The following is a 27480-nucleotide window of genomic DNA, read 5'->3' on the forward strand; positions in this document are numbered from 1 at the left end:
ATCTATGCACTTGAACACCAAAATCCCTCTGTTCCTCCACACTGCCAAGAATCCTATCTTTAATCCTATATTGAGCATTCAAGTTCGACCTTCCAAAATGCATCACTTCACATTTATCTAGGTTGAACTCCATCTGCTATTTCTCAGCCCAGCTCTGCATCCTATCTGTGTCACGCTGCAGCCTGCAGTAGCCCTCTATTCTACCGACGACACCTCCAACCTTTGTGTCATCTACAAATTTACTAATCCACCCCTCAACCTCCTCATCCAAGTCACTTATAAAAACTACAAAGAGCAGAGGCCCAAGAACAGAGCCCTGTGGGACACCACTCAAGACTGACCTCCACGCAGAATATTTTCCATCTACAAGCACTCTCTGCCTTCTGTCAGCCAACCAATTCTGAATCCAGATAGCCAAATCTCCATGTATCCTATACCTCCTGGCTTTATGAATGAGCCTACCATGGGGAACCTTATCAAATGCCTTGCCAAAGTCCATATACACCACATCCACTGCTCAAGCTTTGTCGACCTGTCTTGACACCACCTCAAAGAACTCAATAAGACCTGCCCCTCACAAAGCCATGCTGACTGCCTTTCATCATGCTATCCTTTTCCAAATAGTCATAAATCCTATCTCTCAGAATTATTTCCAAAACCTTGCAGACCACAGACGTAAGACTGACTGGTCTGTAATTGCCAGGGATTTCCCTCTTACCTTTCTTGAAAAGCCGAACAACATTTGCCTCCTTCCAATCCTCTGTTACGACTCCCGTGAAAGGTGAGGAAGCAAAGATCTTCACTAGCGGCTTAGCAACCTCCTTTCTCGCTTCCTGGAGCAGCCTGGGATAAATCTGGTCTGTCCCTGGGGACTTATCAATTTTAATGTTTGCCAAAATTTCCAGTACATCAACTTCTTCAATCTTGTTCTGGTCAAGACTGTATCCCAGCTCCTTAAAGTTCTCATTCACAACAAGGTCCCTTTCCTTAGTGAAAACCGAAGCAAAAAGCTCATTTAGGTCTTCCCCTATCTGCTCAGACTCCATTCTCAAGTTCCCTACGCTATCCCTGGTCGGCCCTGCCTTCTCCCTGATCATTCTTTTATTCCTAATGAGTGAAATGCTTTTGGGTTCTCCCTAATCCTTCCTGCCAAGCCTTTCTTGTGCCTCCTCCTGGCTCTCTTCAGTCCATTTCTGTGCTCCTTTCTAGTAAGCCTGTAATCTTCTAAAGCTGTGCTAGATCCTTGCTTCCTCCATCTTACTTAAGCTGCCCTCTTCCTTTTGTTCTCGTTATCCAAGGCTCCTCAATCTTATCCTTTCTTACCTGTCTCAGAGGGACAAATTCGTACATCACTTGCAACAACTGCTCCTTAAACAGTCTCAACATGTCTGCTAGCCCTTCCTGTGGAACAATTGCTCCCAATCTGTATTTCCCAACTCCTGTCTGATAGTGTCATTGTTTTCTTTTCCCCAATTAAATATCTTCCCTCAGTAACTGCTCCTTTCCCTCTCCAATGCAATGGTAAATGTGAGGCAGCTGTGGTCACTGTCATCGAAGTGTTCTCCCACCGCGAGATCTGACACCTGTGCTGGCTCATTGCCAAACACCAAATCCAAAATGGCCTCTCCCCTCAACCTGTCTACATACTGAGTAAGGAAACTCTCCTGAACACACCTGACAAAAACGGCTCCATCCAAACCATCTGCACTAAGGAGGTTCCAGTCAATATTGGGAAAGTTGAAGTCAACCATTGAAACAACCCTGCTACATCTACATTTTTTCAAAATCTGCCGGCCTATGAGTTCTTCAGTCTTCCTACTGCTATTAGGGGGTCTGTAGAAAACCCCCAATAAGGTGGCTGCTCCCTTGCTGTTCCGAACTTCCAACCATACTAACTCAGTAGACAAACCTTCCTGAACAACCTTTGTTTCTAAACTGTGATACACTCTCTAATTAGCAATGCTACACTTCCTCCTCTTTTTCCACCCTCCCTGTTCTTTTTAAATGTTCTAAACCCTGTAATATCTAGCAACCATTCCTACCTCTGTGAAACCTACGTCTCCGTTATGACCACAACATCATAGTCTCAAGTACTGATCCATGCTCTTAAGTTCATCACTCTTATTTCTGACACTCCTTGCGTTAAAGCAGAGACACTTGAACCGATCCCTTTGTTTCACCACATGGAAAGCCTTCCCAATAGATTCACTACATCCTGTCACTGCCACATCTACAACTACCTCCCTCTCAGATATGTAGCTCTGGTTCCCAACCCCCTGCCAAACTAGTTTAAGCTGTCCCGAACCACACAAACAAGTCTCCCACCCAGGACATTTGTACCCCTCCAGTTCAGGTGCAACCTTCCCCAGAAGGCATCCCAATGATCCAAGGATCTGAAGCTCTCTCTCCTGCACCAGCCTTGCAGCCACGTGTTAAGCTGCATTCGCTGACTGTTCCTCACCTCACTTGTGGCACCGGTAGCAAACCTGAGATCACTACTCTACTCATCCTGCTGTTCAACTTCCAAACTAGCTCTCTGTAGTCACTTTTCAGATCCTCATTCCCTTTCCTAGCTGTGTCATTGGTGCCAATATGTACCACGATTTCTGGCTGCTCGCCCTCCCCATTCAGAGTTTTGTAAACCCTATCGGTGACATCCTGGACCCTGGCTCCGGGGAGGCAACGTACTTTCCGGGAGTCCCACTCCTGACCACAAAATCTCCTGTCAATCTGTCTAATGATTGAATCCCCTACCACTAGCGCTTTTCTGTTCTCCTCCCTTCCCTTCTGAGCCGCAGTGTCAGGCTCAGTGCCAGAGACCTGACAACTAAGGCTGTCCCCACCAGCAGTATCCAAAACGGTAATCCTATTGCTGAGGGGAATGGCCACAGAAGATCCCTGCTCTATCTGTTGGCTTCCTTTCCTCCCCCTGACTGTAACCCAACTGTCCTTATCCTGTCTCTGAGGAGTGACCACCTCCCTATACAACCTCTCAATTTCTCCCTCAGCCTCCCTGATGATCCACAGTTCCTCCAGCTCCAGTTCCAGTTCCCTAACTCGGTTTTTGAGGATCTGGGATTGGGTGCACTTCCCGCAGATGTGGTCGGCAGAGACATGTGTCGTATCTCTCACCTGCCACATTCTGCAGGAGGAACATGCAACTGTCCTATCAGCCATACTCTACTAATCTGAAAGACCTCAAGGGACTAAATAAGGAAGAGAAGAAAAGGGGAAAAGAATGAGAAAACATGAAAACCTACCGAGTTTACAGACTCTTAGTAAGGTGAGAGGAGGTAGGTGGGAGGGTGGCACTAAGGTGTAGGGTCTCAGGTTTAGATCTCACCCACTTAAAAACTTCCTGGCAGCCTTTGCTTCTCTCCGCTTTCTCTCCTTGCCGCTGTGTTCAAAATCGAGGCCCGACTCTCGAGGTAAGTCCCTTTTTAAGTGGGGAAAACTGACTTATCCAGCAGCCCTCGCTTCTCTCTGCCCTCTCTCCTCACCGCTCTGCTCAAAGTGGAGGAAGAATGTTGGTAAACTTGAAACAGTGCAGAAATCATTTGCAAGGATATTGCTGAGGCTTTGAGGTTTAGGGAGAGGCTGAATAGGATGGGGCTTTTTCTCTGTAGTTTCAGACACTGAGGAAGTGACCTTATAGAAGTTTAAAAAATTATGAATGGCAAGGATAGGATGGATAGCCAAAGTCTTTTACCTAGGGTTGGATGAGTCTAAAATGAGGGCATAGGTTTAAGGGTGAGAAAGGAAAAGTTTAAAAAGGACTTGAAGAGTAACTTTTTCATGCAGAAGGTGGTGCATGTATGGAACGAGCTTCTCAAGGAAACGGTGGAGGCACTTATAGTTACAACATATAAAAGGCTTCTGGATGGGTATATGATAAGAAAGAGTTTGGAGGGAGATGGTCCAAATGGGACTAGGTCAGGCTGGGATTTCTGGTTGAGCTAGGCAAATTGGACCAAATGTCACTGTTTCAAAGCATCTCCAGAATAATTAACTTTTTAAGTGCACGCAGTTACTATCTCACTAATCAGAGTCAACATTCTGCATCATTCACTTCCTTTAGATAACACTGAGGTTAAATATATCTATGAATCTGTTTTTGGTAGTAAAGTCCTCCATCTTGTCTCAGATAGCCATCCTCATGGTCTCCAGGATTCTTGCATTGCTGAAAGCTCTTACTGGCTTTCTGAGTCAGGCACCTTCCAGCTTTATTTCAAAATTAGCAGTAAAGACAAGAGAATAGATTCAGCTTAGTTGCGATTGAACTAGGCTGAAGAGGGGAATAACAAGACATCTTTCTTGATACAATAACATGGTTGCATGGAGTATTGAGTAACAGCACTAAATAATATAGCTGCCAAGATAAAAGTAGAGAAAGATAGAAAATGAAAAATCTTCGTTTGTTTTAGAACTAATTTAGTTATACTAGCCACCAGGTAAAATGGGAAAATTGTATTGAAATCTGTGCTCTTGCTGTATATGATGAAGGTTGTACTGGGTGAAGACGGACTATTGACCAAAATATAGGAAGGACATATCTTGAGAAGTTTACAGAATCGAAATATATGAGACATTAAATAACAGCACTGATAGATTCGGGAGATGAAGGTTTCTTTGTGCCTTTCAAAACTTGAAATATTAAGTCTATCTGAAGCACAACAACTGGCAAAGTTAAGTTTTGGATTAACATTTAGTAACAACAGTTGCCCTTGAATAATGCAAATCTCCATCAATATTGCACTAGATGTCAAACGAGGTACGAGATTCAAACTGAATTTTTTGGAGCAAAAGTGGAAAGCTTTGTCACTCAACCAAATCACAACAGTATTACAAATTATATTGGAACAATCACTTTTACAAACCAAAATAGAAATTGCTGATAAAACTCTGTAGGTGTGGAAATATCTGTGGAGAGAAAGCAAACATATTGTTTCAGTTTCAGTCAATCCTGGGGGACAGGATTTACTTGTATTTAGAAAAGCAAGGACTGATTAGGGATTTGTGCTTGGAAAATCATGTCTCACAAATTTGATGGAGTTTTTTGAATAAGTAACAAAGACGATTGATGAGGGCATAGTGGTGGATGTGACCTGTGTGGACTTCATTAAGGCATTCCACAGGTTCCTCATGGTAGACTGGTTAGCAAGGTTAGATCGAATGGAATAGAAGGAGAACTAGCTATTTGGATACAGACCTGGCTCAAAGGCAGAAACCATCTTATTTAAACTTAAAAATATATAACATAAGTAAGTTAGCCTAAAGCAGTGTTTTGTAGAGAAAGAAGACGGTGCTATTTTCTGGGTCTGCAGACTGGAAGAAGCAAAAATGGCCCTTAGTAGAGTGATGTGCTCTTCTTGTCATGTGTAGACGTTTTGGGAGAGTTTGCATCTTATTGAGAATTATATCTGCAATAAATACTGTTGGTTACGAATTCTATCAGATCGAATGGATCAGTTGGAGCGACAGTTAGAGGCAATGAGGAATTTACAAGAGCAAGGGGATGTGATGGATGGCAGTTATAGGAAAGGAGAAACATAACAGATACAGTCTCAGAGATGTGTTTAACTCCAGGAAAGATAAGAGAGATAGGCAGGTAGTCCAGGAGTCATCTGTGGGCGACACGGTGGCACAGTGGTTAGCACTGCTGCCTCACAGCGCCAGAGACCCGGGTTCAATTCCTGCCTCAGGCGACTGACTGTGTGGAGTTTGCACATTCTCCCCGTGTCAGCGTGGGTTTCCTCTCACAGTCCAAAGATGTGCAGATCAGGTGAATTGGCCATGCTAAATTGCACATAGTGTTAGGTAAGGGGTAAGTGTGGGGGTATGGGTGGGTTGTGCTTCGCCGGGTCGGTGTGGACTTGTTGGGCCGAAGGGCCTGTTTCCACACTGTAAGTAATCTAATCTATCCCCATTTCAAACAAGTGTGCTGTTTTGGAAAATGTAGGGGGTGATAGATTCTCAGGGGAACGTAGCACAAACAGTTTCTGGTATCGAGACTGGCTCTAATGCAATGAGGGGTATGTTGGATTCCAGAAGCTCGATTGTGTTAGGGGACTCTCTAGTCCAAGGCACAGACAGACGTTTCTGTGGCCAGCAGCAAAAAATCAGAATGGTGTGTTGCCTCCCCGGTGCCAGGACCAAGGATATCTCAAAGAGGGTGCAGAATGTTTCCAAAGGGGAGAGGGCCCAGCAGGAAGTCATTGTACACATTGGAACCAATGACATAGGAAGGGAAAAGGTTGAGATTCTGAAGGGACAATATAGAGAGTTAGACAGGAATTTAAAAAGGAGGTCCTTGAGAGTAGTAATAGCTGGGTTACTCCCAGTGCTACAATCTAGTGAGGGTAGGAATAGAAGGATAGAGCAGATGAATGCATGGCTGAGGAGCTGGTGTAGGATTCACGTTTTTGGATCATTGGAATCTCTTCTGGGGTAGAAGTGACCTGTACAAGAAGGACAGATTGCACCTGAATTGGAAGGGGACTAAACTACTGGCAGGGAGATGTGCTAGAGCTGCTCGAGAGGATTTAAACTAGTAAGGTGGGGGGTGGGACCTAGGGGTTAGTGAGGAAAGAGATCAATCTGAGACTGGTACAGTTGAGAAAAGAAGCGTGCAAACAGAGCAGGCAGGGACAAAGCAGAGAACAAGGTAGGACTGATAAACTGCATCAATTTCAATACAAGAGGCCTGACAGGAAAGGCAGATGAACTCAGGGCATGGCTAGGAACATGAGACTGGGATATCATAGCAATTACAGAAACATAATGGCTCAGGGATGGACAAGACTGGCAGCTTAATGTTCCAGGATACAAATGCTACAGGAAGGACAGAAAAAGAGGCAAGAGAGGAGGGGGAGTGATAAGGGATAGCATTACAGCTGCACTGCGGGAGGATATTCCCGGAAATACATCCAGGCAAGTTATTTAGGTGGAACTGATAAGTAAGGAAGGGATGATCCCTTATTGGGATTGTATTGTAGACCCCCTAATAGTCAGACGGAAATTGAGAAACAAATTTTTAAGGAGATCTCAGTTATCTGTAAGAATAATAGGGTGGTTATGGTAGGGGATTTTAACTTTCCAAACATGGACTGGGACTGCCATAGTGTTAAAGCTTTAGATGGAGAGGAATTTGTTAAGTGTGTACAAGAAAATTTTCTGATTCGGTATGTGGATGTAATTATCAGAGAAGGTGCAAAACTTGACCTACTCTTGGGAAATAAGGCAGGACAGTGGTGTCAGTGGGGGGAGCACTTTGGGGCCAGTGACCATAATTTTAGTTTTAAAATAGTGATGAAAAAGGATAGACCCAATCTAAAAGTTGAAGTTCTAAATTGGAGGAAGACGAACTTTGACAGTATTAGGCAAGAACTTTCAAAAGCTGTTTGGGGGCAGATGTTTGCAGGTCAAGGGACGGCTAGAAAATGGGAAGCCTTCAGAAATGAAATAACGAGAGTCCAGAATCAGTATATTCCTGGAAGGGTGAAAGAAAACGCTGGTAGGTGCAAAGAATGCTGGATGACTGTTCCTGATGAAGCGCTTATGCCTGAAACTCCTGCCCCTTGGATGCTGCCTGACCTGCTGTGCTTTTCCAGCACCGCATTCTCGACTCTGATCTCCAGCATCTGCAGTCCTCACTTTCTCCAAAAGAAATTTAGGATTTTGGTTAAGAAAAAGAAGGAAGCATATGTCAGGTATAGACAGGATAGATGGAGTGAATCCTTAGAAGAGTATAAAGGCAGTAGGAGAATACTTAAGAGGGAAATCAGGAGGGCAAAAAGGAGACATGAGATAGCTTTGGCAAACAGAATTCAGGAGAATCCAAAGTGTTTTTACAAATATATTAAGGACAATAGAGTAACTAGGGAGAGAATAAGGCCCCTCAAAGATCAGCAAGTCGGCCTTTGTGTGAAGCCACAGGACATGGGGGATATATTAAAAGAGTATTTTGAATCAATATTTACTGTTGAAAAGGACATGGAAGATATAGAATGCAGGGAAATAGTGACATCTTGAAAAATGTCCATATTACAGAGGAGGAAGTGCTGGATGTCTTGAGATGCATAAAATTGGATAAATCGCCAGCGTCTGATCAGGTGTACCCTTGAACTCTGTGGGAAAGTGATTGTTGGACCTCTTGCTGAGATATTTGTATCATTGATGGTCACAGGTGAGGTGCTGGAAGACTGGAGGTTGGCAAACGTGGTGTCACTATTTAAGAAAGGTGGTAAGGACAAGCCAGAGAACTATAGACCAGTGCACCTGACATAGTTGTGGGCAAGTTGTTGGAGGGAATCCTGAGGGACAGGATGTACATGTATTTGAAAAGGCATGGCTTTGTGCGTGGGAAGTCATGTCTCACAAACCTGATTGAATTTTTTTGATAGAGGTAACAAAAAGGATTGATGAGGGCAGAGCAGTAGACTTGATCTATATGGACTTCAGTAAGGCATTCGACAAGGTTCCCCATGAGAGACTGGTTAGCAAGGTTAGCTCTCAGGGAATAGAGGGAAAACTAGCCATTTGGATAGAGAACTGGCTCAAAGGTAAAGACAGAGGGTGGTGGTGGAGGGTTGTTTTTCAGACTGGAGGCCTGTGACCAGTGGAGTACCACAAGGATCGGTGCTGGGTCCACTACTTTTTTGTCATTTATATAAATGATTTGGATGTGAGCATAAGAGGTACACTTAGTGAGTTTGCAGATGACACCAAAATTGGAGGTGTAGTGGACATTGAAGAAGGTTACCTCGGATTACAATGAAATGTTGATCAGATGGGCCAGTGGGTTGAGAAGTGGCAGATGGAGTTTAATTTAGATAAATGCGAGGTGCTGCATTTTGGGAAAGCAAATCTTAGCAGGACTTATACACTTAATCGTAAGGTCCTAGGAAGTGTTGCTGAACAAAGATATCTTGGAGTGCCGGTTCATAGCTCCTTGAAAGTGGAGTCACATGTAGATAGCATAGTGAAGAAGGTGTTTGGTATGCTTTCCTTTATCGGTCAGAGTATTGAGTATAGGAGTTGAGAAGTCATGTTGTGGCTGTACAGAACATTGGTTAGGCCTCTTTTGGAATATTGCGTGCAATTCTGGGCTCCTTCCTATTGGAAGGATGTTGTGAAACTTGAAACAGTTCTGAAAAGATTTACAAGGATGTTTCGATCCGAGTGGTGCTGAAAAGGCACAGCAGGTCAAGCAGCGTCCAATGAGCAGGAAAATCAACATTTCGGGCAAAAGCCCTTCATCAGGAATAGAGGCAGGGATCCTCCAGGATGGAGAGATAAATGGGGGGTGTGTGGGGCTGGGGAGAAGGTAGCAAAGAGTACAATAGGTGAATGGGGATGGGGATGGAGGTGATAGGTCAGACGGGAGGGTGGAGCAGATAGGTGAGAAAGGAGATTGGCAGGTGGGACAGGTCATGAGTACAGTGCAGAGCTGGAAGGTTGGAACTGGGGTAAGGTGGGGGGAGGGGAAATGAGGAAACTGGTGAAGTCTACATTGATGCCCTGGGGTTGAAGTGTCCCGAGGCGGAAGATGAGGCGTTCTTTCTCCAGGCGTCGGGTGGTGAGGGAGTGGCGGTAGAGGAGGCCCAGGACCTGCATGTCCTCGGCAGAGTGGGACAGAGAGTTGAAATGTTGAGCCACGGGGCGGTGGGATTCATTGGTGCGGGTGTCCCGGAGATGTTCCCTGAAGCGCTCTGCGAGGAGGTGTCCAGTCTCCCCAATGTAGAGGACACCGCATCGGGAGCAACGGATACAATAAAGGACATTCGTGGATGTGCATGTGAAACTTTGATGGATGTGGAAGGCTCCTTTGGAGCCTTGGATGAAGGTGAGGGAGGAGGTGTGGGTGCAGATTTTGCAATTCCTGCGGTGGCAGGGGTAGGTGCCAGGACAGGAGGGTGGGTTGTTGGGGGCGTGGACCTGACCAGGTAGTCACGGAGGGAATGGTCTTTGCGGAAAGCGGAAAGGAGTGGGGAGGGAAATATATCTCTGGTGGTGGAGTCCATTTGAAGGTGGCAGAAATGTCGCCGGATGATGCATTTAATGCGAAGGTTGGTAGGGTGGAAAGTGAGGACCGGGGGTGTTCTGTCCTTGTTACGATTGGCGGGGTGAGGTTTGAGGGCGGAAGTGCGGGATATGGATGAGATGCGTTGGAGGACATCTTCAACCACATGGGAAGGGAAATTGCGATCTCTAAAGAAGGAGGCCATCTGGTGTGTTCTGTGGTGGAACACCAGCAGATACGGTGGAGGAATTGGGAATATGGGATGGCATTTTGGCAGGAGGTAGGGTGGCAAGAGGTGTAAGCCAGGTAGCTGTGGGAGTCAATGGGTTTGTAAAAAAAAAAATGTCACTGTCAAGTCGGTCGTCAATAATGGAGATGGAGAGGTCCAGGAAAGGGAGGGAGGTGTCAGAGATCGTCCAGGTGAACTTAAGGTCAGGGTGGAATGTGTTGGTGAACTTGGTGAACTGCTCAATCTCTTCACGGGAGCACGAGGTGGCGCCGATGCAGTCATCAATGTAGCGGAGGAAGAGTTGGTGAGTGGTGCCGGTGTAACTATGGAAGATGAACTATTCCATCCCCCTCCCCCACTCCAACCTCCCACCCTCACAACGGGCAGCCCTCCACTCCCTCTGCTCCAATCTCAGCCTCACCAAAAAACCAGTGGATAAAGGGGGTGCAGTGGTAGTTTGGCATACTGACCTCTACACCGCTGAAGCCAGACGCCAACTGAAAGACACCTCCTCCTACCGCCCCCTCGACCATGACCCCATTCCCCATCACCAAACCATCATCTCCCAGACCATACAGAACCTCGTCACCTCAGGAGATCTCCCACCCACAGCTTCCAACCTCATAGTCTGGGAACCCCACACCCCCTGATTCTACCTCCTTCCCACAATCCACAAGCCTGACCACCCCAGCCGACCCATTGTCTCAGCCTGCTCCTGCCCCACCAAACTCCGCTCCACCTACCTCGATACTGTCCTATCCCCCCCCCCGGTCCTCACTTTCCACCCTACCACATTAACCGCATCACCTGCCGACATTTCTGCCACCTCCAAATGGACCCCACCACCAGGGATATATTTCCCTCCCCACCACTTTCTGCAAAGACCATTCCCTCTGTGATTACCTGGTCAGGTCCACACCCCCCAAAACCCCACTCTCCCATCCTGGCACCCTCCCCTGCCATCGAAGGAATTGCAAAACCTGCACCCACACCACCTCCCTCACCTCCATCCGAGGCCCCAAAGGAGCCTTCCACATCCATCAAAGTTCTACCTGGACATCCACCAATGTCATCTATTGTATCTGTTGCTCCTGATGCGGTCTCCTCTGCACTGGGGAGACTGGACGCCGCCTCGCAAAGCGCTTCAGGGAACATCTCCGGGACACCCGCACCAATGAATCCCACCGCCCTGTGGACCAACATTTCAACTCCCCCTCCCACTCTGCCGAGGACATGGAGATCCTGGGCCTCCTTCACCGCCGCTCCCTCACCACCCGACGCCTGGAAGAAAAACGCCTCACCTTCCTCCTCGGAACACTTCAACCCCAATGGCACCAATGTGGACCTCACCAATTTCCTCATTTCCCCTCCCCCCACCTTACCCCAGTTCCAACCTTCCAGCTTTGCACTGTTCTCATCACCTGTCCTACCTACCAATCTCACTTCCCACCTATCCACTCCACCCTCCCCTCTGACCTATCACCTCGATCCCCACCCCATTCATCAATTGTGTCGTTGCTACCTTCCCCCACCTTCCTCTGTGACCTATCACTTCCATCCCCATGCCCATTCATCTATTGTACTCTTTGCTACCTTCTCCCAGCCCCACCCACCCCCCATTTATCTCTCCACCCTGCCTCTATTCCTGATGAAGGTCTTTTGCCCGAAAGGTCAATTTTCCTGCTCCTTGGATGCTGCCTGACCTGCTGTGCTTTTCCAGCACCACTCTGATCCAAACTCTGGTTTCCAGCATCTGCAGACCTCACTTTTGCCTTTACAAGGATGGTGTCAGGGTTGGAGGATTTGAGCTATAGGGAGAGGTTGAGAGGCTGCGGGGTGACCTCATAGAGGTTTATAAAATCATGAGCATGGATAGGATAAATAGACAACGTCTTTTCCCTGGGATGTGGGAGTCTAGAACTAGAGGACATAGGTTTAGGGTGAGAGGGGAAAGATATAAAAGAGACCTAAGGGGCAATGTTTTCACGCAGAGGGTGGCATGTGTGTGGATTGGGTTGCCAGGGGAAGTGGTGGAGGCTTGTACAGTTACAACATTTAAAAGGTATCTGGATGGGTCTGTGAATAGGAAGGATTTGGAGGGATATGGACCGGATGCTGGCAGGTTGTCCTAGATTAGGTTGGAATATCTGGTCGACGTGGACGAGTTGGACCGAAAGGTCTGTTTCCATGCTGTACATTTCTATGACTCCATGGTAGAAGATGGCCATGCAGGGTTGTTTTCATTGGATGTGAACGTAGGAGAAATGGTTAGTATGTTTGCAGATGAGACCAAAATCGGAGGTGTATGGACAGTGAAGAAGGTTCTTGATCAGATGGGCCGGCTGAAGAGTGGCAGATAGAGTTTAATTAGATAAATGTGAAATGCTGCAGGACTTAATGATAATGTCCTGGGGACTTTTGATAAACAAAAGAGACCTTGGAGTGCAGGCTCTTAGTTCTTTGAAAGTGGATTCACTGGTAAATAGGCTAGTGAAGAAGGCGTTTTGTATGCTTGTCTTTATTGGGCAGTGCAATGAGTCTAGGACTTGGGAGGTCATGTTGCAGGTGTACATAACATTGTGTAGGCCACAATTGTAATACTGCGTGCATTTCTTGTTTCCCTGCTGCAGATGTTGTGAAACTTGAAAGGGTCCAGAGAAGATTTACAAGTTATGTTGCCAGGATTGGAGGGTTTGAGCTATGGGGAAGAGGCTGATGTGTCAGAGGCTGAGGGATGACCTTATAGAAGTTTATAAAATTATGAGGGACAAAGATAGGGTAAATAGACAAGATCTTTTCCCCAGGGCAGTGGAGTCCAAAATTCAAAGGCACAGGTTTAACTTGAGAGGGGAAACATTTAAAAGGGATCTAAAGGGCAACCTTTTCACACAGAGGGTGATGCATGTCTGGAATGAGCTGCCAGTGGAATTGATGGAGGCTGGTGCAATTACAATGTTTAAAAGGCATCTGGATGGGTATATGAATAGGGAGGGTTTACAGGGATATGGCCTAAATGCTGGCAAATGGGATTAGATTTATTTATGATATCTGGTCGTCTTGGACGAGTTGAACTGATGTGTCTGTTTCCATGCTGCATATCTCCATGACCCTTCTTCAGAACTGTGGACTTCAGAACTTAGCAAAATGGTTTTGCTGAGTTTTTCCACTAATCTCTGTTTGTGTTTCTTAATTCCAGCATCCACGGTTCCTTGGTTTTTTAGTCACTTTTGCTAGTCACCACAAGTCATAGAAGTATTATAAGGAGGATGTGGAAGCTTTGGAAAGGGTGCAAAGGAGATTTACTAGGATGTTGCCTGGTATGGAGGGAAGGTCTTATGAGGAAAGGCTGAGGGACTTGAGGCTGTTTTCATTAGAGAGAAGAAGGTTGAGAGGTGACTTAATAGAGACATATAAGGTAACCAGAGGGTTAGATAGGGTGGACAGGAAGAGCCTTTTTCCAAGTATGGTGATGGCGAGCACGAGGGGGCATAGCTTTAAGTTGAGGGGTGATAGATATAGGACAGATGTCAGAGGTAGTTTCTTTACTCAGAGAGTAGTAAGGGTATGGAATGCTTTGCCTGCAACGGTAGTAGACTTGCCAACTTTAAGTACATTTAAGTCGTCATTGGACAAGCATATGGACATACATGGAATAGTGTAGGTTAGATGGGCTTCATTTTGGTATGACTGGTCGGCGCAACATTGAGGGCCAAAGGGCCTATACTGCGCTGTAATGTTCTATATATACGACACAGAAACAGACCCTTTGGCCCAATTCAACCATGCCAACCAGATTTCCTAAATTGATTTAGTCCCATGTGCCTATGTTGGTCTATATCCCTCTCAACCTTTCCCTTTCAAGTTCCTGTCTAAATGTCTTTTTAAATGTAGTAATTAATCTTGGAAAAAGTAGCTATAGCTATATTATTTGATGCTGTATGTTGTCCTTTTACTGATCACAGATACAGAAGATTTGAAATATTATCAGACTTCTAGCACAATGCAAATCAATGGGCCAAATGAATCCCCATATAAAAGAATTTCCATGTGTTATGCTACTGTTATAAAGGCATGTGTTCGTTCATTACTCTGAATCAGTTCTATAAACCACTTTAAGTCACAGTTTGATAAATGTGTATTCTACTGTTTTCTAAATCCTTGGAGATCACGAGAAAACTAATGGCATGTCATATCAGTTAAAAGTGCAATGATGAACATTTCATTTCAAGTCCATGGGTTAAAATCTTACCATACATTGATCATATGTTTTTTCTTTTCTTTTCATTATCATTACAGCGCAGTACAGACTCTTCGGCCATCCATGTTGCGCCGATCTGTGAAACCAATCTGAAGCCCATCTAACCTACACTCTTCCATTATCATCCATCTGTTCATCCAAAGACCATTTAAATGCCCTTAAAGTTGGCGAGTCTGCTACTGTTGCAAGCAGGCCATTCCACACCCTTACTCCTCCTGAGTAAAGAACCTACATTTAGCATCTGTCCTGTATCTATCACCTCTCAATTTAAATCTATGTTCCCTACTGCTAGCCATCACCATCTGAGGAAAAAGGCTGTCACTGTCCACCCTATCTCATCCTCTGATAATCTTGTATGTCTCTATTAAGTTACCTCTCAACCTTCTTCTCTCTAACAAAAACAGCCTCATGTCCCTCAGCCTTTCCTCATAAGATCTTCCCTCCATATCAGGCAACATCCTGATATATCCCATCTTCACCCTTTCCAATGCTTCCACAACCTTCCTATAATGCGGTGACCAGAACTGTATGCAATACTCCAAGTGCGGCCGCACCAGAGTTTTGTACAGTTACAACATGACCTCATGGCTCTGAAACTCAGTCGCTCTGCCAATAAAAGCTAACACACCATATGTCGCCTTATCAACCTGGTTGGCAACTTTCAGGGATCTATGCACGTGGACACTGACAGTTGTGAGGAACTAGAGTACATTTGCATGGGAATAGTCTTTTGGAAGGACGTTAAGGAAGTAACGGATTAGAAAAAACAAACTCTTAACTGTTTTTCAATGAATAATGCATACCTGTAGACAGAGCTGAAAATGTGTTGCTGGAAAAGCGCAGCAGGTCAGGCAACATCCAAGGAACAGGACAATCGACGTTTCGGGCATAAGCCCTTCTTCAGGAAGGAGGCTTCTGATTTGTTGTAGGTACTGGTTGTCCTGGTTGGGTCCAAATTTTGTTGGTCGGAATGTAGTCCGGAGTCCGTGCGGGATCAGTCGGTTCCGTAGGCAGGTGTTGAGGAAGGAGATGTGGCTGTGGTAGTGGGTCTGTTTGAGAACGTGGCTGAAGAGCTTCTGTGCAGAGGAGATGACCTGGGGTGTGCAGTGAGAGAGGGACTCACTGAAATCCTTGTATAGGGAGGAAGAGAGCTTCTTCAAGGAAGGCATCCTTGTAAGAGGATTCGCAGTAGGTTAAAATCTTCTCCTCTACCTGTAAACAGAGTCTCCTTCACTAGTTCAGCTGCAGACATGCTATGCATCCGCTAGTGAATTGCAATTTGAATTAGTTGTTACGCATGATCATATTGGTTTCTCTACAGTCACTGCTAGACCTTCCAGCCTGTTTTCGGTGATAAATTACGCAGAAACCCACTTCCATTCAAACTGTCTAATATGTGAGTGAGGGAGCTTAGACTAGTTATTGAACCAAAGGTTCCATTTCTTTGTGTTTCATGTTGTCAGGATATGTAAAGTACTTCACATATGACAAGTTACCTTTGAAACCTGGTCAATATTGCTTGACAAACAAACAAGGAGAAAGTGAAGACTGCAGGTGCTGGAGAGTCCAAGTTGAGAAGGGTAGCACTGGAAAAGCACAACAGGTCAGGTAGCATTCAAGATTAGATTAGATTCCCTACAGTGTGGAAACAAGCCCTTCGGCCCAATGAGAAGTAAGAAAGTTAACGTTTCGGGTAAAAACTTTTCATCACAAATGTTGGGGCAGAAGGAGGCTGAGATGTTCGGGAGGGTGGGGCTGGGGTGAACGTATGGGAAGGCGATAGGTGGATGCACGTTGTGGGTAACTGTGATAGGTCGGTGGGGCGGGTAGAGCAGATATGTGGGAAGGAAGATGGACAGAGAGGACAGGCTAAGAGGGTGTTGCCGGGTTGGATCAGGAATGTGGAAGTGGTGACTACTGAGGTCGATGTTGATACCGTGTGGTTGAAGGGTCCTAAGGCGGAAGATGAGGCGTTTTTCCTCCAGTTGTCGGGTGACTTGGATTTGGTGGTAGAGGCGGTCCAGGGCTTGCATGTCCTTGGGGGGGGTTGGTGGTTGGCCACACGGTAACATGTCTAGCGTAGTAAAGTTAAACAGATACAACAGTGCTATTGTTGATTTAAGTTTTGCTTGTGACTTCCTCAATGTATTCATATATCCAAAAATGCTTTTTATAATAGTCAATGGCTGGAAATTGCCAACATAATCTCTGTTGTGGAGCTGCTACCTCTTAATGCAATGTGTCACAGTTTCAAAGCAGATATATATTGAGATTTTGGATGATTAAAGATCCTGTGCTACATACTACCTTTGCATAAGTAAATTGACTATGCCTAAGTTGAATGGCCTGAGACTCTATTTACTGAATAATTAGATTTTGTGCCCTGAAAGGGATGCTGTTTCTCCCAACCAACAAGTGAATGCTTTCTGTAGGATATGATCTAAAACAGATTATCATCTGATCTACTAAAATTCATCTTTAAGCATTTTATTATGTTAGTACAGAAACATTTCTTGAAGATGTTTGGAAGAGGACATTACTTCAACAATGTCCTGTGGTGAAGAACTCTTGAACTGTCCCTCAGGACTTCTTGTTTTAGGTAGGAATAAGCAATGTAGGTGTACTTTTGGCATAAAAAGTAGAGGAATCCTCAGTTTAGCACTTCTGTTATAAAAAAAAAGCTATGTATACAAATCAACTGCTTTTGTCCAGGTTATTGTAGTCTAATCAAAAAGATAGCTGCCAAATGAATACAGATTAGTAATAAAAACTCCAGTAGAACATTCAAAGATAGTAGTATAACTAAAGATGGACATATTAGGAGAAAGGACTAAAATCAAGCTAAGAAAGTTGTTTTTTTAGGAGGGCTGGAAGAGGATGTGTTCATGGAGGAAGGTCCAAAGCTTTGACATGAGGCATCTAGAGCATGGTTGCCAATTGTAGGTGGAGAGAGTAAGGTTACACAAGAGGTTGAAATCACATAAATTAAGACGTTTCAGAGGATTGTATGGCTAGAAAATGTGATAGAGATAAGGAAGGCTAAAGCATTGAACAGATTAAGGGATTGGGAAGATAATTGGAGATCTTGGATAATGGGAGGACAGTGTGGGGTAATAAGCACAAAAGTGATGACCGAGCAGCCTTGAGTGTAGAACAAGATACAGGCAACAGAGTATTAGATAATCTGAACTTTATGAAGAATGAAAGATCAGAAGCCAACAGCAGAACAATGGTAATTTAAATGTCATAATCAGGACTGTAGCAGTAGATATGCTGAGGAAAGGCAGATACTTGCAATTTTATGGTGGTCAAACAAGGCAATCTTCTTGATTGAGAAGATATTAGGTTTGTCACACAGCTACAAGATTAATGAAGAATTTCAGTTTGGAAAGTCTGGTATAATCTGCAACAGCATCCAGAGAAGGGATCAAAGTACAGTATTTTGAAAGAACTTAAGAACACAGCTTCCACTTTCTCTGTTTAATTAGATGAAATTGAAGCTCATCCAAGACTCAGTTGGATAGTAGTAAATGTGGGAGTCAAGACAAGTGATGGAGAGATAGAGTTCACTACTATTGGTAAAAGTCTGTAAGCTGTCTCCCTGGGCTCTGTTTTAACCATGTAAGTGAATGAGTTTTGAGTAAGTTACAATTGAGCACTGTAATTTAACCTTTGGACTGCAAACATTTGTTTTGAATAAAATAGCATTATAAGAAATCAAGACTGATGCCACTCCATTGTACTCATACAAGTTATACTAATTGATTTATAGATTTAAAAAAAAAGCACCACAGTTCCTGTCTTTATCAGTTATTTCTTTATTTTTCATTCACAATGGAATGGGTGTTATCGGTAAGGCCAGCATCTGCTGCCTGCTCCTAATTGCCCATAAGAAGGTGGTGGTGCGGTGCGTTCTTGAACCACTGTTATCTGTGTCATGCAGAATTGCTAGGAATGTAGTGTTGCAGGTTTATAATCCAGTGGTAAATTACATTTCATGAATTTATTTCTACATTTTGCATGATGCATTTCTTTTCATATTTGAATTATATAAATTAATGGTCTTTTCTGCAGAGTAAGCCAACTGTAAAAGTTGTATTCGGGTAAAGATACAATTGCCCTTCTTCCAAACACACTGAAAAGTAAGGAGCAGCTTCCTAATGAAGCATGTAAACAACATCTAACCTCTACCCAGAATTACTGGCAATTTTGAAATCTACCAGTCCTAAATTAATAGCACATGGCTGCGTTTGGAATGGAGGTATACCTGTGTAGAATTTGACCCAGCAACTGGGTGACAGTGAATAAAATGACTTGAAAAGCTTTTGTTTAGTATTTTCCATTTGTTTGCTTGTCTACTTCTCCATTGCTTTTGAAAAATTTTAAAATAACATCTTTTTTCACATAATAAAACATTAAACTCTCAGCATTTCACACTATTGTAAGCACGCTGTTTTTTTGTACTCCAGGCATTGGTGCTTACAAAAGCATATTATCATTAATCAAATTGTGACATTTGCCAATATTTATTTTTATTCAAGAGATTGAGGTCAAAGCTAGGCATTTGAATAAACATGTCTGATCCTCCCTACTGGAGAGATTTTTTCACTATAATTGTATGTTAAATCTACAAATGAATTAGCATATCTTGAATGAATAAAATGTACTGGCATCATTCTTGTGATTCTTAGTAATATGATTGCCAGTCGTCTTATTTTAGATGATTCATAAGAAAATTGTCAAATTGCATCTTGGAAATGTTCTTTAACTGCAACAGAATTAGATTAGCATTCAGCAGTAGACCTCTGTTGGTGTCTGATTATGTGAATATGATTTAGGTGTACATTATGTGAAGCAGTAGATTAAGTTAAATTCATACTTTAATAACTCCATACTGAAATTATAAAACATGGTGAAGGACTGAGACATTTCTCATGCAGCTTTCACAATCTAACCATTGTCTTCAATAAAAGAGTTGAAAAGTATGGTGCTGGAAAAGCATAGCAAGTCAGGCAACTTCCAAGGAGAAGGGGAGTCGACATTTCAGGCTTTCCTGCTCCTCGGATGCTGCCTGACTTGCTATGCTTTTCCAGCACCACACTTTTCGACTCTGACTCTCCAGCATCTGTAGTCCTCACTTTCTTCAGCATAAGAGTCATATAAGAGCCTATGAAAAGTATTGACATCTTAGAGAATCGCATCTCGAAGAACTTAGGGAACCCAGGTCAGAGCTATATAGGTGGAATCTATATTCTGAGGCCTCCAAGAAAGGGAGAGTTATCTGGGGGCATTTGATCTAGGAAGCAATTGCATCCCATAGATTAGGAAATGGTATAGGTTTAGTTAGTAGGAATAGGAGGATATGCAACCGAGGTAGGTAAGAAAACTGCAGATAAAACTGGTAAATAAAGGAAGTTCCTACAGCATCTACGCACTTTTCAGGTCAAAGCACAAATTTGAAAATTGTGTATGATTTGTTTGCATCTTTGTCTGGGACATCCCAGCATGTCCCCTGTTGCCATAGGGAAGAGTCGCAAGCGAGGTAGTCTTTTGGGTTGTTTGTTTGTTTTTACACAGGCTCAAAGAATGAGCAAAAGTTACTAGTATTGTGTGCTGAGACCAATGGTCAACAACTATCAGAAACAATAGTTATCTGGCCAACTACAAGTGGACGGATCTTGCAACATCACATATTTTGGAATCAGCAGTACAATGAGGAGAAACATACCTAGATTTGATCCCAGAAGTGGTGAAGAAATTCTCAAGCTCCTGTAATGTATAGGGCAACTCTTGGCTGGAAGTCAAAATGAAAAGAGGGAATGTCTTCTTCAGATTTTTGGACATAAATGATAGGGTTTACAGTTTGTTTAATTGTTATGCAGTAATTTTTTTTTAGAATGTGAACTCTTGTGCAGTATTTTAATTAACTGAGAATTCAAATTCATTTTTAAAAGTAGTCTTTCCTGAGATTGTATAAGTGTGATAGCAGTTTCTGTTTTCGTGTAAAGAATGAATGACTATGAAAGAGCAAAGACCATAATTACAATGAGAAGTAGGAAGTAGAAAGTTTATTCTGATTGTACTGTTAATATATCACAGAGCAGTTTTACAGCATAGCATTCTTTGCAAACTCCCCAACATGCCCTCTAATGCTTTATTTTGTACATACTTTCTGTGAAAACAAAATTCATAGCACGGTGAGTTACCAAATGTAGTGCTTTACAAAAATAAGGCATCACACCAGAAATACTCATTTTGTGCAATTGAACCACATGCTCTTTTTATTAATAAGTATTCTGGATTTGAAATTACTAAGTATTCTGGGAATTGAATATTATATCTACAAAATATTGCTTGATCACGCTCATGGTCTATGCACTGTAAGAATCAGTGAACATGTGAAAACACAAGGGGTAAGGTATGTATGGGTACTGTTTGTCATTTCCAAAGGTGCATGCAATGCTTGTGAGGACATTAGCATGAGTATCCCAAGCTAACCGACCAGCTATAATGTGGTATCAGACCTACCCTGCCATTTTGGGTCTTATGGCTCTGTTTCTTCCTTATGCAAAATTGAGCATATGTTCAGCTGCCTGAGGATTCCTTCACCAATACTTTTTAAAGGCATCACCATCCCTTACCTATATTAAATCTTAGAATACAAATGTCATCAATTTCAAGCGAAAAGAGAGTGATGACGAAATAAGAGGTCTGGCAGCATCTGGCAGAGAAAAGAATTGATGTTTTGAGTCCAGTGACTCTCGTCAGAATCATCTCGAAGGGGCTGATGGCCTTCTGCTTCTGTTTATTACACTTCAATCTTCTTATGTTGCAAGATGCTAAAATATTTGGCTGGATTTTGCAGTCCTTACATATTACAGTTATTTGCATTTTTGAAGCCATTGCAGTTGCTTCTTTTGTGCTGGAACTTGTACTAATTAATAATCTATTTCAGTGTCGTGCCCTGTACAGCGAAGCTGCAACCATTGTCAACTGGTAGGCAATCAGATTGAAGGACCTTAACTCAGGTGTGCAAAGCCTGCTTGAAACAGGAAATCTAAATTTGAATATTTAATTGAATGCCAAATTAAGGATAGGATGCAACTGAAAGGTGGGTTTGAAAGAAACTTAAAAAAAATCTTTAGGATTGTTTATCTTTTTGGTTAATTTTCAGCAATAATTTACTTCTAAAGGAAATGAGACTCCTTGTTTATAAAAGGTCATTTTCAATGTTTGAAAAGTTGTTTGGCAGTATTCAAGATTTGTAATCATTCCATGTCTCCTTTCACTGGTGGCTTTACTTTTTAGCTTATTTTCTTTTACTGTCTAATTCACAGTTATGGAACAACTACTTTCACTTGGCTGTTGCTTTTCTCACTCAAGAATCACTTCAGTTGGAGAATTTCTCTGGTGCAAAACGAGCCAAGATTATCAGCAAGTAAGTGAATTATTGCAAACTCGTGATAACCGAACTTCTTAGACATTGTCCAGTTCTCTGTAAATATTTGAAATATTTTCTTCATTTCTACACTTTGAACATTTGGTATCTATATCTGTATGTATATTATTTTTAAAATATTTAAGTTGTAATCTTACACCAACCACCAATAGGAACATTATTATGAAATTGCCAAGAAGGTTTTCCTTTGGAGAATGAGTATCTTGCTTTTTAATCCTGTAGTTGATTAGATTTTGTGACATCTGTCAACCAGCTTGTAAGCTTTAATCCTTGTTCAAACTTTCCAAATATCGGGACTCGAGCTTAGTTAGACCTTTTAACTGTAGTTAAGGGACATTACTCAGAAGGGCCTGAGCTTGGCAGCCGTTTCATCAGCTCTGAGCGGTTCTATCTTCCACCACTGCTCCCCAATGCAAGATCCTGATTTACCATCCAGAGGAAGAAACTCCAGAAGTCTGTATTGCCTACTGGTACCAATATTCAATACATCTGCTCAGGGATGCATAGGAAGTTTTAGTGGGATGGGGAATTTCCAACTGTCATGATCCATATTGACACCAATGACCTAAGTAGGACAAGGAAAGAGTTTCTGGTTTGATGATACGAGAAGCTAAGTACCAAATTGAAGAGCAGAGCCCAGGGGTAATAATCTCTGGATTATTTAACTAAATCACAAGCTATTGATGTAGGGCAAATAAGATGAGCGAAATGAATGCATTACTCAAAGACTGGTGTGGGAGAACTTTCTGCCAAATCATTGGGTACTGGCATCAGTACTGAAAAAGATGGGACCTCACCACTAGGATTGTCTGAAGAAGGGCTTCCTGAAGATTCTCCTGCTCCTCGGATGCTGCCTGACCTGCGCTTTTCCAGCAACGCATTTTCAGCTCTGATCTCCAGCATCTGCAGTCCTCACTTTCTCCTTGTCTACACCTGAACCAGGCTGGGCCTCTGATAGTTTCAAAAACCATGTAACTCAGGAAATTGAGAAGGCTGTAAACTAAATAATGGGGGTGTAGAATCAATCTTTGATAGCTGTGAGAAACATAATAATATGGAAAATGAAGTTGAAAAAATGAAGGAAGCAACAATGGGAATAGACCTATGATTACACCAATAATCAAGACGGGATGTTACAAAGATGACAATGACAAAATTAAAGGCATTCACTTGTGAACAGCCTTCATAACAAAAGAAGCAAAATGACAGCACACATTGCGATAACTAATTACAGAGTCATGGCTGCAGGATGACAAGGATTCAATCCTGAATATTGAGGTGTATATGAGATGGGTATATTCTTCTTCAAGAAGAATAGGATGTGGGGGGATAGCACTGTTAAATCAAAGATGGTTTTGGTGTAATAGTTAGAAGTTAACTCTGTTCAGAAGGTCAGAGTGGATTTGGAGGAGATGTGAAATACAGAGGCGCCTCAATTATCCAAAGGACACGGGTGGGGAGTATTTTGTTCGGTTAATCGAATTCTGGATATTCGAATGCCGGATAATATAATTTAACCAAGCATCGGGACCTTGTGATCTTGCCAGATAATCTGATATTTGGATAATCGAATGCCGGATAATTGAGGTTCCTCTGTAGTTGGGGCGAGAAGTTGCTCGTACAAGTAGCCTGCCAGACCCCTAATGATTGCCACAGTGTAGTGACAAGTGAACAAAAATAAATATTGGGTGCTTGTGATAAAGAGATGGGAATAATTATAATCTACATACAAAGTGGAAAAATGAAATTGACAATGGTAGCCTTGATGAAGAGTTAATAGATGCTTCAGAGATCATTTCTGACAGCTGCATGTTCTGGAACCCATGTGAAAGAAAATTTTACTAAACATGATAATGTGTAATGTGACAATTAATTAATAATCTCAGAGTCCCTAGGTGCACCTATCATAATATGGTTGAATTATACTTGGTTTGAAACATAGTTGGCGGAGTAGTGGGTCTAACTCTCATATTTCAAACTTAAATGAGAGCAGCAATATGAACAAAAAAGTTGAGCTAACTCAGAAGTCAATAGGATAGGAGATGGATTAATAGAGTGGCATGCATTCAAAGAGGTATTTCAGAATACTCTGAATAAATGTATTCCTGCTATAAAGAAAAGTTATTCATCTGTAGCTATGCACATCATCAGACTTAAGGTAAATGCATCTTAATGCAAAGATGAGATAGAATTCGGATGATTGGGAAGTGTATAAAGAACAGCAATGAATAACAAAAGGTTAATCGAGAAAAAGAAACTATAAGAGGAAGGTAACTAGAAATGTAAAAACAGATAACAAAATTCCTATAGGTATTTAGAAAGGTATAAAATAAATCAAGTGTGTTTTGTTTTTCAGTGAATAAGAATGGGGAGTCCGTAGTAGATCATAAGGAAATGACAGATATAATGATGAATTATATTGCTTCTGTTTTTGCTGTCGCCCACATTTAAAAGAAACAATATGATTAGAGCTTTAAGTCAGGAGATGGGAGTGAGAGAGGAACTTAATGAAATTAGAAATTATAATCACCAGGCAACTGATGGATTTGTGGGCTGACAAGTCCACACATCTTGATAAACCTGATAAGAGGTTGCTAATGAGCAGGTTGATGCATTGGCATAAATATACCAATATTTAATAAACTCTGGAAAAGTTAGTTAAACTGAAAACTATCAAAAATAACTCAAGAAGGAAGTGAGCCACAGAATGGGTAACTACATGTCCATTAGATTGTTGTGGGGAAGGAGTTGCAATGTCATTAAAGAGGTTGTCAGTGACCACTAAGAAAAACTCAAGGAAATCAGCAAGAATCAGCAAAGTTTTGTAAAAGAGAAATCAAGTTTGACTAATTTATTGAAGTTCTTTGAATTAGTTTCAAGCACTGTGGAAAAAAGTATAAGCCTGTATAAGTACTATACTTAGATTTCCTGAATGTATTTGACAAGGTGCTGTTTGAAAGGTTGTTGTACAAAGTTCATGGAGTAAGGAGTGACAAATGAGTCTGATTAGAGGTTTGACTAGCTGGCAGAAAACAGTATGCATAAATAGGTCCTTTTCTTTTCTAATTGGTAGATACAATGAGTGAGGTCCAGCAGCGGTCTGTGCTGAGATCACAGCTTGTTGCAATTTGTATCGACTAGTCGAGGCATATGAGAGCTAAATTTGCAGAAGACACCAAAACTTCTGGTATGTTGTGAAAAGGAGAATGAAGACAGATATAAGGTTGAGTGAATTCACAAAAACTGGACAGATGGAGTATCATGTAGCAAAAGATGTGATGTTCGTTTTGGTGGGAAGAATAAAACAAAAATAGAGGATTATTAAAGTACTGCTGCAAAATTCTGAAATTAGAAGGGATTTAGCTGAATTGCAATAAGTTGGTATGCAATTGCAGCATGTAATTAAAGGCTAATATGTCATCCTTTATTATGAGTGGAGTTGAGCATAACAGTCAGTATGTTACATTTCAGTTATATAGAACATTCATGAAATCACATCTTGCATACTGAATGAAGTTTTAGTCTTCTTTCCTAAGGAAGGGTGTAAAATGTGCTGGAAGAAGGTCAGTGGCAGTTTACTTAATATCTGAAATATGTGAGTTAACTTATGAGAAAATGTTAGAAATTGCTTTCAGGAATTTAGAAGAGTGGGGTTTACTTGATTGAAGTATGTAAAATCCAGACTGGTCTTGACAACGTGGATTCAGATAGATATTTCATTGGGTGTGAGCCCTGACCTGGGAGGAGTTATTTAAGAATTGTCCTTTTAAGTTGGTGACGAGAATTTTTTTCACTCAGAAGATTGAGAGATTTTTGAACATTCTACCTCAGAAACCAGTGGAAATGAGGTTATTGAATATTTTTAAGGTTGAAAGAGATTGATTCATTTGACTATCAAGAATCTAAGGCTATTGAGATTAGATTGCAATGTGAAGTTCAAATCGCAAACAGATCAGTGTGATCCTGTTGAATACTGGAACAGGCTTGAGGGGTGAATTGCCTACATCTGCTCCGAATTCTTACATTTGTATGCAAATGATCCAGACATTCAAGTATTTATATTCTGAGTTTTCATCAGCGTACACACTGTTCATGGTCAAAAGCAATGTCAGTTTCATATTGATAAGTTAGCAACAGAATATTAATATGTAGTAATATTTGTTAAGGTCCTGCCAATCTGGTATACAAATTTGATTTCATGCTATTACTTATCTCCAAATATAAAAATGTAGTAAAAATGCAATGTTGAGCCTTTAAATTTATATTTGATGTCACAGCTATTCTCATAAATTATGCTATTAAATTCCAGTATTGCACCTCGAAAGTCTGTCGTAAGTATGGCATAGCTGCAAACAATGTTTTGATGTATATTTGGAATTATTATTGAGCTGTTAACATTTCTTTGTCAATTCATCAAAGCTATCACTGAAAATAAGGTATTGTTCTGTTGTTAGGAACTGAAAGTAATCTTTTGTCTCAATGTGTTTGTGCTGTGAATGAATTAAGGCTCAATTTAGATAACTATCTATGTAGTCCTGATATAAACTCCAATAAACATTACCGACCTGCAGGTAAACTTCATAGTTCACTGGGGGAGAGGTGAATCATTTCACTTGCGTATTTTCAGGTATTCTTTCTTATATTCTCACCTTTCCTGAATGTGGCAACCCAGGTAGGGCATAATTCAAAGCCTTGAGCACTTCTAAGCACACCCCTAATGTATCACCCAACAAAACCACTTTTGTGTGAAAGTTCATATCATTGTATAATTTTTGACAATGGTGGGAACTTGTCTTTGTGATATCCAAAACATACAGTTTTCTTTATATTGCAAGAGATAGCAAACAGTAGCGAAATCCTAATAGAAGTAGAGTATAATGCTCATCGCTGCCGCAATCACAGTTGCCAACCAATTTGATTCATTCCACTTGATGTCTAGAAACAGCTGAGTACATTGGGTGCAATAAATGCAATGACCGTGACGTTATCTGTAGTGATAAAGAATTGTGCTGTAGAATTAGCCATGTGTCCAAGCTGTAAGATGGCATCTACAACACTGGCATATTTACCTGGCAAAGTGGAAAATTGCACAGGTATGTCCTACCCACAAAAGCAGGATAAATTCCATCTGCCCAATTACATACCCATCATCCTAGTCGTCGTCTTCAGTAAAGTAATGGAAAGATCTGTTTAACTTGCATCGAACTAAAGAATCATGGTGGACTTTTGAAAATTCAGTGAAAATTTTCAGCAAGATTTTATTCAAATCTGCTGGATTTGAATTATTTTATTCATTCCTGGGATGTGGGAGTTACTAACTAGGCTAACATTTATTGCTCATATTGCCCTGGTGGAGATTGTGATGGTGTGGATCCTCGCAGTGGTATATTTCCAAATCGGGATAATGTGTGGCTTGGCGGGTTATTTGCAAATGATAGTGTTCAAATGTGTATGCTGCCCTTCTGATTCTACATGGGTCAATATCACGGATTTGCAAGATACCGGTAGTAGGC

General features: G+C 42.1%; 1 protein-coding gene across 1 annotated transcript in view; it reads left to right on the plus strand.

Annotated features, from left to right (window-relative positions):
- dock1 (dedicator of cytokinesis 1) overlaps positions 1 to 27480 on the plus strand; it is a 592086-nt gene that overhangs the window by 402326 nt on the left and 162280 nt on the right. Inside the window, exon 31 of the mRNA XM_087998957.1 lies at positions 21846 to 21946. Coding sequence (XP_087855083.1) covers positions 21846 to 21946 — 101 coding nt within the window. The remainder of the gene's footprint in view (positions 1 to 21845; positions 21947 to 27480) is intronic.

The sequence above is a fragment of the Chiloscyllium plagiosum genome, unplaced genomic scaffold, assembly GCF_037043375.1.
Source record: "Chiloscyllium plagiosum isolate Xiang-an unplaced genomic scaffold, Cpla_swu_hap1 HiC_scaffold_22, whole genome shotgun sequence".
Classification (NCBI taxonomy): domain Eukaryota; kingdom Metazoa; phylum Chordata; class Chondrichthyes; order Orectolobiformes; family Hemiscylliidae; genus Chiloscyllium; species Chiloscyllium plagiosum.